Source organism: Haliotis cracherodii, unplaced genomic scaffold (assembly GCF_022045235.1).
Source record: "Haliotis cracherodii isolate W230 unplaced genomic scaffold, xgHalCrac1.p SCAF_20, whole genome shotgun sequence".
Lineage (NCBI taxonomy): Eukaryota > Metazoa > Mollusca > Gastropoda > Lepetellida > Haliotidae > Haliotis > Haliotis cracherodii.
In genome coordinates, this window is record NW_027266276.1 from 9,960,218 (window position 1) to 9,980,092 (window position 19,875).

The 19,875-nt window shown below is 42.0% G+C and overlaps 1 protein-coding gene across 1 annotated transcript; it reads right to left on the bottom strand.

The window, feature by feature from the left end:
* Nucleotides 1-206: 206 nt before the first annotated feature.
* Nucleotides 207-15,851, bottom strand: LOC139470025 (solute carrier family 28 member 3-like). The gene is made up of 11 exons (XM_071252317.1): nt 15,688-15,851; nt 14,801-14,974; nt 11,880-12,024; nt 10,391-10,582; nt 9,266-9,427; nt 7,097-7,222; nt 5,702-5,832; nt 4,531-4,699; nt 2,932-3,195; nt 1,815-1,995; nt 207-917 (listed from the first exon to the last, which is right to left on the bottom strand). Exons 1-11 carry the CDS (start codon nt 15,750-15,752, stop codon nt 892-894), a joined length of 1,635 nt encoding a protein of 544 aa, XP_071108418.1. The 5' UTR covers nt 15,753-15,851; the 3' UTR covers nt 207-891.
* Between the last annotated feature and the right edge of the window lie 4,024 nt (nt 15,852-19,875).

The following is a 19,875-nucleotide window of genomic DNA, read 5'->3' on the forward strand; positions in this document are numbered from 1 at the left end:
CTTGGAAAATATCTGTTAACAACGAGTTGGCGGTGCACATGCTTTGCAAATCCTGCAATCGACCGAAATCTGCATGACAGTTAACTAACCGGATTTCGATTTCGTTGCGCGATTTTGATTGGACTATGCATAGACTCGTTACAGAATGTAACTCCATAATACCAGCCTAGTTCGGCAAGGGTGGAAACTGAACTTATATAGTCAGTTAACTCTGTTGCCTCGGGATGCTGGTCAATGATAGATAACGACGATTTGACTATAGCTGCATTTGTAGAAAAGGACATAAGAACCTTGTGCGAAGACAGCAAACCACGAATGGCTATTATTGAGTGGTCAAACCAACGTTCATGTACCGATTGTGTATCATCCAACGTAACTTTATGCTGCCACAGTACGGATGAAGATGTGAAACAGCTGTTCATGCATTATGCATATGGCCTTAAGGAAGGTAAACTACTCAAAAGAAGTTAAGGACCACCCGATTCCTTCATATACCTGTAGTTAATATGGCATGGCACAAGATACGAAATTTGGATTTTGAATCAAGATTGATGGTGCTTCCGATTGGAGATTTGTTCTATTTAAGTATGTGACAATGTCTCCGGTGGTGTCGGGGTCAGATATGGTGATGGGCATACCGTATTACCTCAGTTGAGAAACCGCGGCATTAAAAAAATGGTTTATTTTAGACCCGGCCTGTATTCCTTTCTTTCTGACACCGGAAGTGACGTGAGGGCTGGCTTAGTTTAGTAACTTTATAGTCTTTGAAAGCAATGGTGAGAAATTACTAGATGACCCGACTCTCACTTTTAAACATTTTCACTATCGTTATGCCCATTTCGTTTGTCCCAACCGATGGTTCGAGTCTGTGTGGTGGCATCACAATACAGCTTAAAGTTCACCACTGTAGAAAAGGCCTGTAACCAAAAAACAGATGTCACTCAAGGCATGAAAGTTGAATTCAATTATTGCATACACATTCTCTAAAAATGTGTCATCTAGCATGTCAAGTTGTGCATTGTTTATGTTTTAACAGACCCGTGAAGATCCGGGGTAGAATAGGTCTTCATCAACCCATGCTTGCCGTAAAAGGCGACAATGCTTGACGTAAGTGGCGACTTATGGGATCGGGTGGTCAGGCTTGCTGACTTGGTTGATGCATGTCATCGTATCCCATTTGCGTGGATCGATGCTCATGATGTCAGTCACTGTAGTGTCTGGTCCAGACTCGATTATTTACAGACCGACGTCATATAGCTGGAATATTGCTGAGTGTGGCATTAAACAACAAACACACTGTGTCTGAGAAGTGTTTTGTCTGTGGCATTTTTATCAGAGTACTGCGTTTCTGAAACTACAGTAGAGTACGTTTATAATGAACACGCTTATAACGAACTGACAGATATAAGGAACTGATTTTTTTGTCCCGACTGTTTGCTATAGTTATGATGTATATATGCTTATAACGAACTACGGTTATAACAAACTAAAGTTAGTGGTCCCTTCGAGTTCGTTATAACCGTAGTTTACTGTATTGCACTGCCGTGACTTTATTTTCTATCTTAGTAATGCATATATATTCAAATTAAAAGGACAAAACCCTTTTCATAATCATAAGAAATTTCTGCTAAAAGCAGCTATTGTACAACTCCAACTATATCATGAGCATGTGTTAATGAATCACTCTCAAATAGTGATGGTACCGGGTGTTCACGTAGTATATTATTTCCTGATCCCAAACACATGCAAAGACAAGTCAATTGTTCACCTGAAAAAAAGTTCACGGGAACATCTAGTTACGAAGAGGTACGCACCTGCAATGCACGCCGTCAAAAAGCAGGCCACGTTGCCTGCAATCATGGCCCTCAGAGCTAAGGCTGTTAGATCTGACTTTCTAGACGGAGCCATGGCTCCTAATCCGCCAATCTGGATCCCCATGGAGCCGAGATTGCTAAACCCACACAAGGCATACGTTGCGATAACCTGAGACCGGGGCTTTGGGAATAAAAGAAAACAGTGTCACATTCTGTTCATTTTTCTGCAATTTATAAAATAAAATCTCCCTATTGTTCGTCGTGCATAAAACAAGAGATAAATCATGGAAAAAACGTTATTAATGTATTGCATTGTCGTGTAATATCCAATAAAATAGTAACTGCAGGCACGGCTAGAAATGTGGCCTAGGGTCAGTGCCAGGATCCGCTGAGTTTGACCCATGAAGATTTTGGGGTAGAATAGGTCTTCAGCAACCCATGCTTGCCGTAATAGGCGACTTTGCTTGTCGTAAGAGACGACTAACGGGATCGGGTGGTCAGGCTCGCTGACTTGGGTGAAGCATGTTTTTGCACCCTAATTGTGTGGATCGATGCTCATGATGTCAATCACTAGAATTCAGACTCGATAATTTACAGACCGCCGTCATGTAGCTGGAAAACTGCTGACTGCAGCGTTAAACAACAAACAAACCATACACTGCTAATGGGTTTGAAGCTGCTTTTAACAGTAATCCAGTTATGTCGGTTGAAACCCACGAGCACGGGTATGGTGCTAACAAACCCAGAAACATAATCGGGGCGAACCGGGATTCGAACCCACAACCATAGGTTTCTGGCGTGCCCAAGAGACGCAACTCTGCACAGCCTTAGACGACTGGGCCACCCGTGCCCCCCTTAATGTGGGAGGAAAGCCCTCAGTGATTTAGGTCTTGGACGTTTAGCTCTTTGGTGAAACCCACGAGCACGGATATGCTACAGACAAACCGAGAAACATAACTGGGATTCGAACCACGATCATAGTTTTCTGGCGTGCCGAGGGGAACGCATCTCTGCACAGCGAATTGAGGCGCCGGGCCACGCGTCCTATATGAAGAAGTCATTACAAAGTGGAAATTGAGTTTACAATGTAAACATAGCGTTATTTATTAATTCTTACCAGCATAATTCCTCCAACTAATGTTGTGCCCCAATCCGTCAAGTATATGTCATCATTGGATTTGGTTACCCACGTGGCGTTGGGCAGTGACGCTGTGTAGTTGTCAAATATGTGGCCGTTATCTATCAGCTTCCCCATCTCAATGTACGCCACGAACTCATTGGTAAATGTCTTGAAGCCAATCAGCCTGGCCATGCGGCGACAGTCCACGGGGTCAATACCCATGACAAAACTGATTGGGTAGAACACATAGGAGCAGATCAGCTGTGGGAAAGAATAAACACACTTTGTATCAAAGACATGTGGCTAGTTGTCATGGAAACCCGGTTCGGTACAGATGCTATATTTTTAATCTTTCATTGACATTTGTCATGTGAGTGAGCTACTGGTTTCAGCCATCTTCTCGAGGCAAGGGCATTAACTGAATTTAAAGTCCAGTTTCCACCCTTGCCCAGCTCGGATGGAATACCTGGGCTCGATCGTAGCGCCACCAGTGGCTATATAGAGAATACGACACTCATTCTCGTTAGATACCATTTTTACAAAACGACTTTCTATGGTATCTGACCGAGCGAAAGAGGACACTGATGGCACAACCGGATCATTACAAGTAAGTCTAGATATCTGTGCAGATAGTTTAAACTGACTTCATTTCACCACGCTTATCCTTTTACGTTAAATCAAATTGGAAGTTGCGAAAGTGGTCGGTTGCATCACGCTCATAGGGACCCTCGGACTAATGAACGGTAGTCGAACATTGTAAATGGATATAGCTCGATTATTATAATGTCTGTGGAAGCTCAATGCATAACTTATATAGGATGCAAACCGAATTTAACGCGTGTGACTATCTTGTTTGGTTTAATAAAGTGTTTGTTAATATCCCTCGCTCACATGAGATTGCTTCAGTTCCACCTTGTAGTTGTAAAATGAATGACGTCTCGCGATTTTTTATGAATGAAAAAAGTAGTCCCGGTGTGACAGAGGTCACGGTTATCCAATCAAAACGAATAAAATAAGGTCAGCCTTGTACGATACACGTGTCATATGGAAACATTTGATTGAAATTCGAGGTCACTAGATCTTGCTTAGGGATCGACCATTTAGTTTGGGGGGTTTTGTGAGACACAGACGTTTGTTCGGTTTTGGTACCCACATCACATCCGGACATTTTATTTCATTTTGTAAAACTTGAGGCAAATTGATAATCCCTCACCCCCCACAAACAAAAAAACAACAAGAAAAACAGAAACACACACAGAGAAACAAAACAGTCTTTAGAGGAAGGTCGTTAAAAAAGTCATTAAAAGGACGTTGGGATGGGGGTCGGGGGATGTGGTGGTCATCCATCATACGCATTAGGACAATTATCTTCAGTGCATCACTGCATCAAACACCAATGACACGGCCCAACGGCATGGATCTTTGCTAAAGAAGAGTATCACTAGATTATCTGGTTCAGACGCGATAATTTACAGGATGCCCTAAAATAGATGGATTTTTTGCCGATTGCGTCGTGAAAAACAAAACAAAAGGGACGAGCGCTCGTGTTATACATGTGAGCGAATTAGGCAGAGTCTCGTGTGGAGATATACATACTGGGAAGGTCAGATCTTCAATGCCGACTCTGTCTCCCAGAAATATCAATGACGCGTCGACGAGTTGGAGCAACGCCAGGAACGCCATGACGTTGACAGCGACGTTGGCAACAAGACTGATTGAGACAGACGCCCCGTTGGACGCTGCCTCGATGACGTTATTTGGGGTGCTGGGGGAGACAAAGTGTTTTTATCAAGTTAGGAGAGAGAGGCTTAAGTGATGCAGTTAATCGACGTTTACCATTTTGGTGAAACCTACGGAATGGTGCTGAAATGGGTAAGTCTTGCAAAGGAGTGAGTGAGTATGGTTTTACGCCGCTTTTAGCAATATTCCAGCAATATCACGGCGGGGGACACCAGAAATGGGCTTTACACATTGTACTCACGTCGGAAATCGAACCCGGGTCTTCGGCGTGACGAGCAAACGCTTTAACCACTAGGCTACCCGACCGCCCCCTTTCAAAGGAAATTTATGACCCAAAGACGGAAAACAAGGAAAACAAAATTGATTAAAGACGGAGTATTATGAAACTAGCCCATCTGCAGTGTTGCTCCCCAGACACGAGTCAGCTGATAGGTATTCACGGTGACATCTCCGTTATTGCACAAATCGTACCACCTTGGTGCCACCATCTTGGCTGTGTTTCATCACTCAAGTAAACGCGGCCTCTCATTAAAAGATGCTTGGACATCTTCCACAAATTCAAAAATGCTTTTCCATTTTAACCAATCTGACATATTTCTTATAAGGGGCGGTCGGGTAGCCCAGTGGTTAAGCTTTCGCTCGTCACGCCGAAGACCCGGGTTCGATTCCGGCATTGGTACAACGTGTGAAGCCCATTTCTGGGCTCTTATCCCACCTCGTCCTATGGATATGTTTTTGGTTCAATGTGTTTCTATGGTGGCGGTCATCTTCGGAAACAAGTGAGTGAGTGAGTATGGTTTTACGCCGCTTTTAGCAATATTCCAGCAATATCACGGCGGGGGACACCAGAAATGGGCTTCACACATTGTACCCATGTCGGGAATCGAACCCGTGTCTTCGGCGGGACAAGCGAACGCTTTACCCATTAGGCTACCCGACCGCCCCTTCGGGAACAAGAAATATATGAATTGTAAGAACCACTTGTACACATCTCTGGGTCTTTAATGCATGTAGTGTGAGGACCTACTCCATCTGCAGCTTGTACACATCATCTGGGTCGATGTCCGACTCCTCCGTCTCGGGGTAGGTCAGTTTGGAGATGGCCAGAGCGGCCGGAGCGGACATCACGGACGCCGCGAGGAGATGGTTGGCCTTCACCTTGAGAAGATAAGAGCGAAACATATATTCATTATTAAAATACAACATACAAAATAACAGTAACCAGGAAATATCCTGAATTACATGTGCGAATTTGTGTTTTGCTGATTAGAATACTTGCGATCATTGAGTGACTGTATGATACACGTAGACATGTAATAATTTCCTCATGACCTTATATAATAAACGGAAGAAAAGAAGTAATATTGAAACGTTTGCCATTTACCAACTACATATCATAAGTTATGGCGTCTTTAGTTGCCGCATACGGTGTCCTATTAGGTTAGCAGAAACATATATGAGCCGGGCCAAATATTTTTCTGCTAACCTAATATGACCGCTGAAGACACCATAACGAATTTATTGTCATGTCAAAACGTAGACTAACATCTAGTCTCTGAAATGAACATATCGTACAAAAAAAACTAGTTGTTCAATTATCTTAATAAAAAAAGGGAGCCTCAGAGACTCTCTTCACTGCAGTAATCTAGACTTGCCAAACATTATAGACTTGCATGGGCTGTATTTGATATATATTTGTATCACGGTCTGTAAGACAGACTAGTCAAAACGTACAACCAGCACTAACGACAGGACCAGTACATATGTTTCCGATACAACGCTTTAATGTTAAAACATAAACGTTAACAATGGTATATAACGTACTAAAGGTGAATGATTAAACAAGTATTATAGCTAAAATGGATAGAATTTTCATAAAAACGTAGCATCCATCTTGGCAAGATAATTCCCGCCAAAATTTTGACGGTCTGTTAAAAACTTCGATGAGTGTAAACAGCCCAACTTGGACCAAGAAAACGTGGCCAAAGTTTTCTTTGACTAAATTTTTTATCAAAGTTTTTGATAGTATAACGGGGGCTCTAGTGACCTCCGTTGTAAGCTTTTTTTATCAATAAAGTCACGAACGTGGTTTCTTTAACATTAATGTCTTTGCGCATCACAATTAATGATATTAAAACACAAAAACGAATAACGAATTTCTGTACCAGAATTTTCATTTGAAAGATGTGAGGTTGGTGTTTGAAAATCCAAGATGGCTGTCACTGACGGTATACGACTCATATTAAGTCAGTAACAACCATCTTGGATTAGTACTGACGGTATACGGGCTCATATGGGGTCAGTAGTTCTGCTCTCTGATTGGTCAATCTCACTTTGAGGCATACTAAAGATCCTTACACATGTGTGACGTTCATAGAGCTGTATGACGTGAAAGTTATAGAAGGCAACCCTGTCAGCTCACCCCGTACGTGACGTACGCGCCAAGAACACTCCCGGATACGGTGGCGAAACCCCCGGTCATGACGGCGTGTAACTCTGACTTCGTCATCAACGGCAAAAATGGACGTATCATAAGAGGGCACTCGGTCTGAAATTAAAATAATCTAACAATCAAAAGTTGCAAAAGAATGTAAGAAGAAAATTGAAATACTAACAGGACAGTGAAACTAACATCACTGTCCAGGGAACCACAGGTCAACAACATATCTTGAAACCAAGACAACATCACTGGAAACCAAGACAACATCACTGGAAACCAAGACACCAACAACATCACTGGAAACCAAGACAACAACAACATCACTGGAAACCAAGACAACATCACTGCAAACAAAGACAACATCACTGGAAACAAAGACAACATCACTGCAAACAAAGACAACATCACTGGAAACAAAGACAACATCACTGAAAACCACGACGACATTACTGGAAACCAAGACAACATCACTTGAAACAAAGACAACATCACTGCAAACCAAGACAACATCACTTGTTACCAAGACAACATCACATGAAACCAAGATAACATCACTAGAAACCAAGACAATATCTCTAGAAACCAAGACAACATCCGTGGAAACCAAGACAACATTACTTGAAACCAAGACAAGGTCACTGGAAATCAAGATAACATCACTAGAAACCAAGACAACATCACTGGAAACCATGACAGCATCTCTGGAAACCATGACAACATTACTGGAAACCAAGACAACATCACTGGAAACAAGGACAATATTACTGGAAACCAAGACAACATCACTTGAAACCAAGACAAGGTCACTGGAAATCAAGATAACATCACTAGAAACAAAGACAACATCACTGGAAACCAAGACAACATCTCTGGAAACCACGACAACATCACTGGAAACCATGACAGCATCTCTGGAAACCATGACAACATCACTGGAAACCAAGACAACATCACTGGAAACAAAGACAATATTACTGGAAACCAAGACAACATCACAGGTAACAAAGACAACATCACTGCAACTAAGACAACATCTCTGGAAACAAAGACAACATCACTGGAAACCAAGACAACATCTCTGGAAACCAAGACAACATCACTGGAAACCATGACAGCATCTCTGGAAACCATGACAACATCACTGGAAACCAAGACAACATCACTGGAAACCAAGACAAGGTCACTGGAAACCAAGACAACATCTCTCGAAACCATGACAACAACACTGGAAACCAAGACAACATCACTGGAAACCATGACAACATCTCTAGAAACCAAGACAACATCACTGGAAACCAAGACAACATCTCTCGAAACCATGACAACAACACTGGAAACCAAGACAACATCACTGGAAACCATGACAACATCTCTAGAAACCAAGACAACATCACTGGAAACCAAGACAACATCTCTAGAAACCATGACAACATTACTGGAAACCAAACTGACTTCATTCCAAGAATATTTGGACATTAGGATTGCTGTCGTTATGTTTTATTTTAGATTGGCCTGTTTTGGATTGTTGTGTCTGTGCGCATGTATGATGTGTATATCAAGATTCATCATATAATTGATAAGTTATCAATGATCAGCTTGTTATAACAATCCAATAAATATCTCCAGGTTAATTTTAATAAGCGTCATACATCAATGCGATGTCTACTCACTTGAAAAACTATTGAATAATGTTCTGCAAACTTTAGGTATTGGTTTGAGTGTTTATGTACAAGCATGGCTGCACGTTATCTGGCATGCTATAATAAATGGAGTGGTTCACTCAGGCAAGGTAATCAGTGAATGAAAACGCTACCCAAACTTTGGTTATTTTTAGAATGGCATTATTTGATAAAGATAGTATTTCACTCGTATGTTTCCGTGTCGTATGATTTTTAAAATGTCTCTCACCATTCCCGCGAAGATGTTACCCGCAGCGTTGAGAGACTCTGTAGCTATATATTACCTAAACTTTGATTATTTTTAAAATGGCATTGTTTGATAAAGATAGTATTTTTTTAAATGTCTCTCACCATTCCTGCGAAGATGTTACCCGCAGCGTTGAGAGACTCTGTAGCTATATATTACCTTAACTTTGATTAGTTATAAAATGGCATTGTTTGATAAAGATAGTATTTTTTTAATGTCTCTCACCATTCCAGCGAAGATGTTACCCGCAGCGTTGAGAGACTCTGTAGCCTTCGTGTCGAGGCAGATTGACAGGAACTTGCCCAGTATCCGGATGATGTACTGCATCGCTCCGAGGTAATACAGGACCGCGATAAGCGAGCTGAAGTACACGATGACCGGCAGAACCTGCGGAAACAAGGGTCAGGGATTCATGTTCTGACGATCCAGTTAGTTTAGGATACAAATAACTCAAAGTTTCAAGGGGCGGTCGGGTAGCCTTGTGGTTAAAGCGTTCGCACGTCACGCCGAAGACCCGGGTTCGATTCCTGACATGAGTACAATGTGTGAAGCCCATTTCAGGTGTCCGCCGCCGTGATATAGATGGAATATTGTTAAAAGCGGCTAAAACCATACTCACTCACTCATAAATACAGTGGAAATTAACTAACTCGATATATCGCTAAAGCCCAATGAACTGTAATTTATTTGCTTTAAAACTGGGTCAGAAAATACCAAAACCAGAATGTGAAAGACTTTCCAGAGAATCCTCTTAAGAACTATGTGTTTAAGAACGTTAATTCGGAATATCATTATTATTGTTATTATTGTTTAAATACAAACTTGTATTAGAGAAAAACAATTACCCAGTTAAATACAAACCTGCTGGGCAAAAGAAAGTATACACCCATTTTTTTATTGTTGTCAAAAATGAAGCAAACGAGATATGATTATTCGATGGTGATGTATTTAATACGTGTATCATAGTCGTGTCCTGGACCGTAAGCTTGCAGTATTTCGGCAACTCTGGTAACATTTTGATAACGTTTGTATTTTTTGGTCAAATCCGATTTTCTAGTGTATGCTTTCTTTTGCCAGGCAATGTATATTGTGAAACTGCGCTACGTGATGGGAGATTAACCCTACTTGCCTGTGCAGTGGGATATACCGAAGCATTAATTACTTTGAAGGCAAACATGTGTTCTTCATAGCTGTCCCCAAACACGTTCGTAATTTTTGGTCAAATCCAATTTTTCAAAATGTATGCTTTCTTTTGCCAGGCAATGTATATTGTGGAACTGCGCTACGTGATGGGAGATTAATTATAAGCCTACTGGCTGGTGCAGTGGGGTATGCCGAAGCGTTAATTACCTTGAAGGCAAACATGTGGTCTTCATAGTTGTCCCCGAACACAAACTTGGCCCCTGTGTTGGAATAACCAAGGACTTCCGTCATCCTGTTTCCCAGCCATTCAAAGGCGCCGTACCCCCACGTGGTCTTCAGTATGAGACAGGCGAATATATACTGGATCGCCATCCCCCAAAACACAGGGTGCCAGTTCACCTGTGAAAATGGAAGAAGTGTAAAATCTATGGTAAAATATTTTCTGTCGAGGATTTTTGGAAGAAATTATCGTTAGACTTGCTTGATGCATATAATCGTATCCCAACTGCGTAGAACGATGCTCATGATATTAGTCACTGGGTTGTATGGTCCTGACTCACTTATTTACACGTAGCTTGAATATTGCGGCGTTAAACAACAAACAAACTAACAACCCCTGCTACAATACTATCAATGGTCTCGTTAAGCTATACTACTCAAAAGAAGTTAAGAACAACCTGATTATTTCATACGACTATATTTACTCTATCACGCCACGACAGATTAACTATAGAAAAATGAAAGAATAGGGTGGTCCTAAACTTCTTTTGAGTAGTATACATTTGATCTGACAGTATTCTTTAAGAAACTCAACCCAAAATAGTTGGCAAAATCCATCTTCCCGAGGCAAGGGCATTAACTAACTATAAATGTCCAGTTTTCACCCTTGCCGGACTAGGCTTGAATTTCGTGGCTCGATTAGTGGCTATCACGAGTTATGTCCCTTCTATGTCTCTCAGACCAATCAGATTCCACCACTGATATCACTTACATTTGCTTCAAACAAAATGGCGGCGCCCAATTAAGACGATCTGATCGATAATCAATACCTATACTGTAATGAAATAGGTCATACCTCACGAAGTGCATCAACTCACATGTGCACTTTGATTAAAAACATGAAAAGATTTGGAAAATATCTGTCGACGGCCAGTTGACGGTACACATGCTTTGCAAATCCTGCAGTCGATCGAAATCTGCTCGTTGGACTCCATGTTGTTTACGAACCGGATGTCTAGTTGTCTACGCAATTTTGATTAGACTATGCATAGTCTTGTTGGCCTAGCCAAAATATAACCCCGACATTCCAACCTTTAGCAAGGGTTGAATCTGGACATTTATAGTCATTTGACGCTGCTTTGAACATTATAGCAGTTATATCACGGCGTTTCAGCTTAATGTGGAAGGGCATCCCGAAGACGCTTACCACTTTGACTGACAAACCTAGAAACATAATCGAGGCGAACCGGCATTCGAACTCACAATCATAGGTTTCTGGCGTGCCCAAGGGACGCAACTCTGCACAGCGAATCGCGGCGTTTTAGACGACTGGTCCACCCTTGCACTGATTCATGTATGACGTTTTTGCAGGGGTTTTAACCATTAAACCATTATAATTTAATCAAAGAAGTAATTAGAGTCATCTTAGAAATTCGCGATCGGATTTCTGTGGCACAACAGTTCAACAGGCGCCTACCCTCGCGGGGTCCGTGCTGGTGATGTACATGATGAAGATGAAGGATGCGATGCCAATCAGGGACATGAGGTTCCTCGGCTGGGTCCTCCCGATTTCCAGGCCCGTGAACACCCCGATAAATATAGCCGCGGACACGTAGAGGAACCTGGAACATACACAGTGAGTGCGTGAGGGAAGGACGGACACGTAGAGGAACCTGGAACATACACAGTGAGAGAGGGAAGGAAGGAAGGACGGACACGTAGAGGAACCTGGAACATACACAGTGAGTGAGGGAAGGAAGGAAGGACGGACACGTTGAGGAACCTGGAACATACACAGTGAGAGAGGGAAGGAAGGAAGGAAGGACGGACACGTAGAGGAACCTGGAACATACACAGTGAGAGAGGGAAGGAAGGAAGGACGGACACGTAGAGGAACCTGGAACATACACAGTGAGAGAGGGAAGGAAGGAAGGACGGACACGCAGAGGAACCTGGAACATACACAGTGAGAGAGGGAAGGAAGGAAGGACGGACACGTAGAGGAACCTGGAACATACACAGTGACTGAGGGAAGGAAGGAAGGAAGGACGGACGGGCATGTGCCTGAGCCTGGAACATACACAGTGAGAGAGGGAAGGAAGGAAGGACGGACACGTAGAGGAACCTGGAACATACACAGTGAGTGAGAGAGGGAAGGAAGGAAGGACGGACACGTAGAGGAACCTGGAACATACACAGTGAGAGAGGGAAGGAAGGAAGGACGGACACGTAGAGGAACCTGGAACATACACAGTGATTGAGGGAAGGAAGGTAGGACGGACGGGCACGTGCCTGAGCCTGGAACATACACAGTGAGTGAGTGAGTGAGGGAAGGAAGGGCGGACGGACAGAGAGGAACCTGGAACATACAAAATGAGGGGGGGGGGGGGGGAGGAAGGGCGAAGGGAGGAACCTGGAACATACACAGTGAGTGGGGTAAGGAAGGGAGGAGAGAGGTGGGAATGGGGGGTTGGAGGGGGACCTAGCTATTGCATTGCCAGGTAATTGGAAACAAATGTGAGTGCGTGCGTCAGTTTGGTTTTAAAAAGGTTGTTAAATGAGATTCAAAGCCCTGACATTTTCTGGAACACGAATTACACCTTTTACTAAATACCCTTCCTTCTCAACCACAAATATTCCACACTGAATTCCACAATGGCATCCATATAACTTAACAATCATGTGAAATCCCTTTTCTGCTTGTCTCGAACTTCAGATTCCCGATTTCGAGTTATATTCAAATTTAAGTTCATATATACCACTTTTTTCAAACCTTGAGTGATTCTCAGCCGGTGAAATGTAGAAATAGCATTTTTTGAAAAAATAACTCGGAGGAATTTAATAAAGTGTATTACTCTGTCAATATGTACGACTAGTCAGTCACGTGACTGCATTGCCCCACATTTGCTGAGACCAGGAAGTTCATGTGCTGATATCTCATATATCAGAGACGCTTACACACGGTGTATGTAAATCACGCACAGGTAACGGTAAGGCCGAGAACGGAACCTGTTGTTTCTCGTTTATTCCGGCGAAATCTCAATAATAATAGTCCATTTGTTTGGTGCATATTTCTCAAATGCCCACGAGTGAGTGAGATGGGTTTTACGCCGCTTTTAACAGTATCCAGTTATATTGCGGCGTGTCAGCATAATGTGGGAGTAAAGCCCGAAGTGATGCAGGTCTCAGACGTTTACCACTTCGGTGAAACCCACCAACACGGGTATGGTGCTGACAAACCTAGAAACATAATTGGGGCGAACCGGTATTCGAACCGACAATCATAGGTTTCTGGTGTGCCCAAGGGAGGTAACTCTCCCACGTCACGGGTATGGTGCTGACAAACATAACCAGGACGAATCCGGGGTTCGAACCCATGGTGATAGGCTTCTGGCCCACCCAAGGGACACAACTCTGCATAGCAAAAGCGCGCCTCAAACAGTGCTACCCGTGCCCCCATATACCACAACAGCATGACATCTGGTTTGACAACAAACTACCGTAGAATTACAATGGAAATGTCTAACACCCATTAATATGGCTTCGGAATGAACAGAAATATACATCCACGAGACAACATAAAATCGACTGTTTACAAAATAAGTTTACAAGCAATAGGTATGGGATTTTTTAGTTATTGTTGGAATGAACGGTGCAGTTGCGTTTTCAGATTTATTATTGAGAATTCTACCATACTCGGATTGGTCCAAACTACGGTGGCCCATAAGGGACATGGAGTCTGCTTTTCCATATTTTGATATTTCACTTACTTTTATCGTAACCTTTTGCAAATTAACACGATTTGTCTTACAAATATGTGATAAATCATGTGTAAAGAAGATATTGAATCGCTGAAAAGAGAAACGAAAATGTCAAAAACTAAAATGAAAATGTCAAAAACAAAAACGAAAATGACAAAAACGAAAATGAAAATGTCAAAAACAAAAGCGAAAATGTCAAAAACTAAAAGAAAATACAGAAAACTATTTCCACCGCGGTGGAAATAGTTTTCAGTTGTTTCATTTTAGTTTTTGTCATTTTCGTTTTGGTTTTTGTCATTTCCATTTTATTTTTTGACATTTTCGCTTCACATTTCAGCGACTCAATAGCTACTTGAAAGTACATTTTCTATGTTTTCGGTTGTTTTTTTATGTACATGATTTATCACATATTTGTATGACAAATTGTGTTAATTTGCAAAAGGTTACGATAAAAGTAAGTGAAACATCAAAATATTGAAAAAGAGACTCCATGTCCCTTATGGGCCAACGTACCAAATAGATTTTTTCAAATCGCAATTATCACACGTTTCCAAAATCATGGTCATGACCCTTATAAAGTAGTCATACGCAGTGAAAACTCCAAATTTCGGAACTCGAAAGTTATTTTCCAACTTACCATCTGAGAGAGATGCCAAATATTCGGCATCTATTCCTGCCGTGGTATTGCACACAACCTCTGTAGCAGCTGTTGATGACGTTCATGACGTAGCTTCCCCCTAAGCCCCACAGCAGGATGAAAGCCCCGAGCACCGTGACCACCATCAGCCTGTAGGACCCCTCGTCACCAAACCTGGAATAACACAGAGCGGTAGTGTGCGAGTGAATGCTGATTTATGCCGCTGGGGTGTGTTTAAAAGAATGCTGAATAATGCCACAATACGGCGACATTACTGAAACACAACACTGACTCTCCTGGAATACATCACTGAAATACCTGTAATACATCATTGACTCAACTGTAATACATCACTGACTCACCTGTAATGCATCACTGACTCACCTGTAATACATCATTGACTCACCTGGAATACATCATTGACTCACCTGGAATACATCACTGACTCACCTGGAATACATCATTTACTGACTTGTAATACATCACTGACTCACCTGTAATACACCACTGACTCACCTGTAATACGTCACTGACTCACCTGTAATACATCATTTACTGACTTGTAATACACCTCTGACTCACCTGTAATACATCACTGACTCACCTGTAATACATCATTTACTGACTTGTAATACATCACTGACTCACCTGTAATACATCACTGACTCACCTGTAATACATCACTGACTCACCTGTAATACATCACTGACACCTGTAATACATCACAGACTCACCTGTAATACATCACTGACTCACCTGTTATACATCATTGACTCACCTGTAAAAATCACTGACTCACATGTTATACATCACAGACTCACCTGTAATACATTATTGACTCACCTGTAATACATTATTGACTCACCTGTAATACATCACTGACTCACCTGTAATACATCGCATAGCCGAAGTAGGCGATGTATCCGCCCATGATGAGGAACTTGATCACCATCCACACCGCCTTCTGATGCTTGGTGAAGGCTGACGTCACAGCTGTCTGTACAGCCCCCACCCCCCGGGAACACAGGTTACCCCGGTCTTCCGGCTCCTCGGGGGCAGCTGGTATCTGGGGTAATAGACAGAGATGCGTATCCCGATGAAATCTCAATGCATCTATGGGTTACAGATGTAGTATGGTTTCACAAGGTACCATGTTGTGGGGTTGCTTTATAGAGACAAATTATCCTTTACATGATCGAGGGGCGGTCGGGTAGCCTAGTGGTTAAAGCGTTCGCACGTCACGCCGAAGACCCGGGTTCGATTCCCGACACGGGTACAATGTGTGAAGCCCATTTCTGGTGTCCCCCGCCGTGATATTGCTGGAATATTGCTAAAAACGGCTTAAAACCATACTCACTCACTTACATGATCGAAGTTTGTACTATTTCTTAAAGAAAGAGTGAACAGCTATTCTTTACAAGAATGACACGCATCCTTCGACTCAAATGTGTTAATGTGTTTTAAGACTCAGAAATCATTTTTAGATTATGAAAAATATTTGTCTCTTCAAATGCCCTAGGAGTACAAACGTCTATTAATATAGTTTAGAACTGGCTGTAATTCTTTGGGTACACATCATCTACGTAGGGGTGTATCAACAACAACCGATGATAATGTTCTGTGTGAACATTGTAACGCAATTGAAGATGAAATTCATGGTGTATGCAAACATTATGAAGATGAACTTACGCGGTTATTACCTAAATTGTAAAATAAGCAGTTTTAGTCACTTAAATGCCCATGTACTTAACCAGATATGTCTTTTTAAGAACTACTCCTCTTGATAAGTAGTTTTGTTAATTTGAGTTTGTATATTTTCATGTGGTAACTCACACTATGATGTAAACACCTTTGTACTTTAGGTCATGTGGCCTTTAATGCACATAAACCTGTCTGTCTGTCAGTTTGTAAGCTTTAAATTTAGATATTTCAATGAGATTTAATTAAGCACCGCCTACCTTTTTTATGAGTATGTACATTAAATAAATTACTGGTGTGATTCATTGTCGGAAACACGACCCACCCCACCTCCCGAGTCGGAATGTCACATGATGCAGTGAAAAACTATTATTGTCAACCTAGGAATCACCAGTAACTCTGCATTCACGGATGACATTCGCGAGGCGTCTCTTCATCCTCTGGAATCCCTGATGCAGTGCCTGGGTCAGTTCTTTCAGGTTTTCTATTGGAGGGTCTCTGCCTCTAACTTAGCGACCAAGGTAATCCCAACGGTGTTCAATTGGGTTCAGATCAAGGCTTGTCAATATGTTTGAATTGGATTTTGAATCAGGTGTTACTTAATTAAAGTTCATATTTATACAAAATAATGTCACTTCAAAGCATAAATACGTGAGACTTCATGGTAGCAACAGAGTCATCGGAATGAGTGAATATTGTTTTACGACACTAATAGCGCTATATATATATATATATATATATATATATATATATATATATATATATATATATATATATATATATATATATTCTATTAATGTATATATATATATATATATATTCTATTAATGTCACGGCAGAGTGAGTGAGTGAGTGAGTTGGGCTTTACGTCGCTTTTAAGCAATATTCCACCAATATCACGGCGGGGACACAGAAATGGGCTTCACACATTGTACCCATGTCGGGAATCGAACCTTGGTCCTCGGCGTGACGAGCGAACGCTTTAACCACTTGGCTACCTTACCGCCCCACGGCAGAAATGGGCTTCACGCTCAGCAGACGTATCTCGTCCGATTCATCGTCGTCATGCAAACATTTATGAAATGATTCTAATCAAATAAAATCTTGGGCGTACACGTACTTAAAAATACGGACGAAAAACTTAACTTTAGTAAACTACGTTTAAAACGAACACGCTTATAACGAAGTGACGGATATAACGAACTTATTTTTTGTCCCGGCCATTTGCTGTACATTACTTGTATATGCTTACAACGAACTACGGTTTAACGAACTAAATTACTGGCCCCTTTGAGTTCGTTATAACCGTAGTTTACTGTATTCGAAATCAGCGGTTGATCGGTTGGAAAAAATCGATTATGACCAAAAATTGATGATGAAAAATAATTTGATTCAATAACATTATCCATTCGGTTTATAGATTTCCTACTTTTCTGTTTTTCTCACAGTCCGAGTTGTCATTCTCGAACGCCGGATTATCCAGGGCCGACATTTTGTGTAGTGCAACGTTGTTGTCAGGCATCGTCTTCTGCTTTACGACCACAATCCTGCTGATAACAGAAGAAATACTTTCCAAGTAAAAGTAGAGAGTTGTTTTCGGTGTTTGGCCTCATGACCCACAGCGTGATCAAATATTGAGTAACCGCCGTCATAAAGCTGGAATATTGCGGAGTGCGGCGTTAAACACCAAACAAACAAAACATGCTTAAGGACACGACAACATGATTGCTTTTTAGAATTTACGAGATTGGACGTTGACTTGTAATTGTTTCTTCGTGTAAACAGTGAGTTGGGTTTAACGCCGCTTTGAACAGTATTCCAGTTATATCACAGCGTGTCAGATTTATGTAGGAGGAAATCCCGTGATGCAGGTCTCAGACGTTTTCCACTTCGGTGAAACCCACGAGCACGGGTATGGCGCTGACAAACCTAGAAACATAATCGGGGAGAACCTGGATTCGAACCCACAATCATAGGTTCCTGGCGTGCCCAAGGGACGCAACTCTGCACAGCGGATTGAGGCGCCTTGGACGACGGGGCCTTCTGTACCACCTTTCCTGATAAAGGTTATGACTACTTCCCCGGACTCTGCTCATGATGAAACGCATTGCTGTTGCACTGACCTTCATTTAGTAACTGTCAGGATCATGTTAACTCACATGTCGCCCTAAGTGTAAACTGTGATATCGCCCATGTTACCCCTAGTGCTGTGTGGGATCTGTGATGTTGTCACTTGATGGTCTATAGTGTGTTTATCTGGGTTTCCACCTCGGCAAAGATAATACTTTCGCAAGACAACATTTGGATCAAAATGTAGCTTGTGTTTTTTTAATCATTTTGAAAAACTGATCAAAATGGCACCTACCCGCTACTCACTGTGTTCATGAGTTCAGCATGAAGCGGGTTCTTTTGAATACAAATGAACGAGGTATTCATGCATCGGTTTATAACGTATTGATTGATTAATGATCAATTTAATTCATCCATGTAAAGGAGGAGCGTAAGGGATGTTGGGGATCTGTGATGATAACCTTCCTCTTTGTTGAGCAAAAAACACTTCAAGGATTTTGTGACAAACAGAAAAGCAAAGGACTAAAAGAATGGCCATGAGTGAGTGAGTGAGTTTGGTTTTACGCCGCTTTTAGCAATATTCCAGCAATATCACGGCGGGGACACCAGAAATGGGCTTCACATATTGTACCCATGTCGGGAATCGAACCCGGATCTTCGGCGTGACGAGCGAACGCTTTAACCACAAGGCTACCCGACCGCCCCTTGGCCATGACATATCCTGATATATACACAAAGAAAAACGTTAAGCACACCCTAATATATTTCATTTTTGTTTGGTCCCAATATTTGTAACAGTCATGAAAGATATAATTACGGGAAGAATTATGTATTCTCGAGATGATGTAATCAGTCATGCGTGACGAAAGCTCACGTGTCGTGCATGATATGCCCGTGCAGCATGCTACCCTCGAGTATCTCTAAAAGCAGTATATCCAAACGTTAAAATTGCTTTCTTAAGCTCGGTTTTAAACAGTTATTCCATGACATTGTGTGACCATTATCAAAAGCCACAAGATGGAAATAATCGGCATGCATAACGCAGGAATGTCTTGTAATGCCATTGGTCGGAATTTTGGGTATCATAACACGGTCGTAAGCCGTTTAGTCGAGACACATGCTCAGACCGGTGATGTACAGGACCGTCCCAGATCCGGAAGACCTCTGGTGACGACACATTGCGAAGACAGGGACCTTCTTCGTCTGATACGCCGAGAACCCTTCCTAACAAGCATACGCTTGAAACAGTTGTGGTTTCCCAATCGTCGTTTCAGCACCAGAACCGTCAGGAACCGGCTGAAAGCAGT

Coding starts and splice junctions, on each gene's coding strand:
- LOC139470025 (XM_071252317.1), bottom strand. CDS start 15,752: ATGGTGATCAAGTTCCTCATCATGGGCGGATACATCGCCTACTTCGGC. Junction 7,223..9,265: donor GTAACATCTTCGCTGGAATG/GTGAGAGACATT, acceptor TTTTAATTTCAG/ACCGAGTGCCCTCTTATGAT. Junction 3,196..4,530: donor TTGAAGATCTGACCTTCCCA/GTATGTATATCT, acceptor TCTTTCCCACAG/CTGATCTGCTCCTATGTGTT.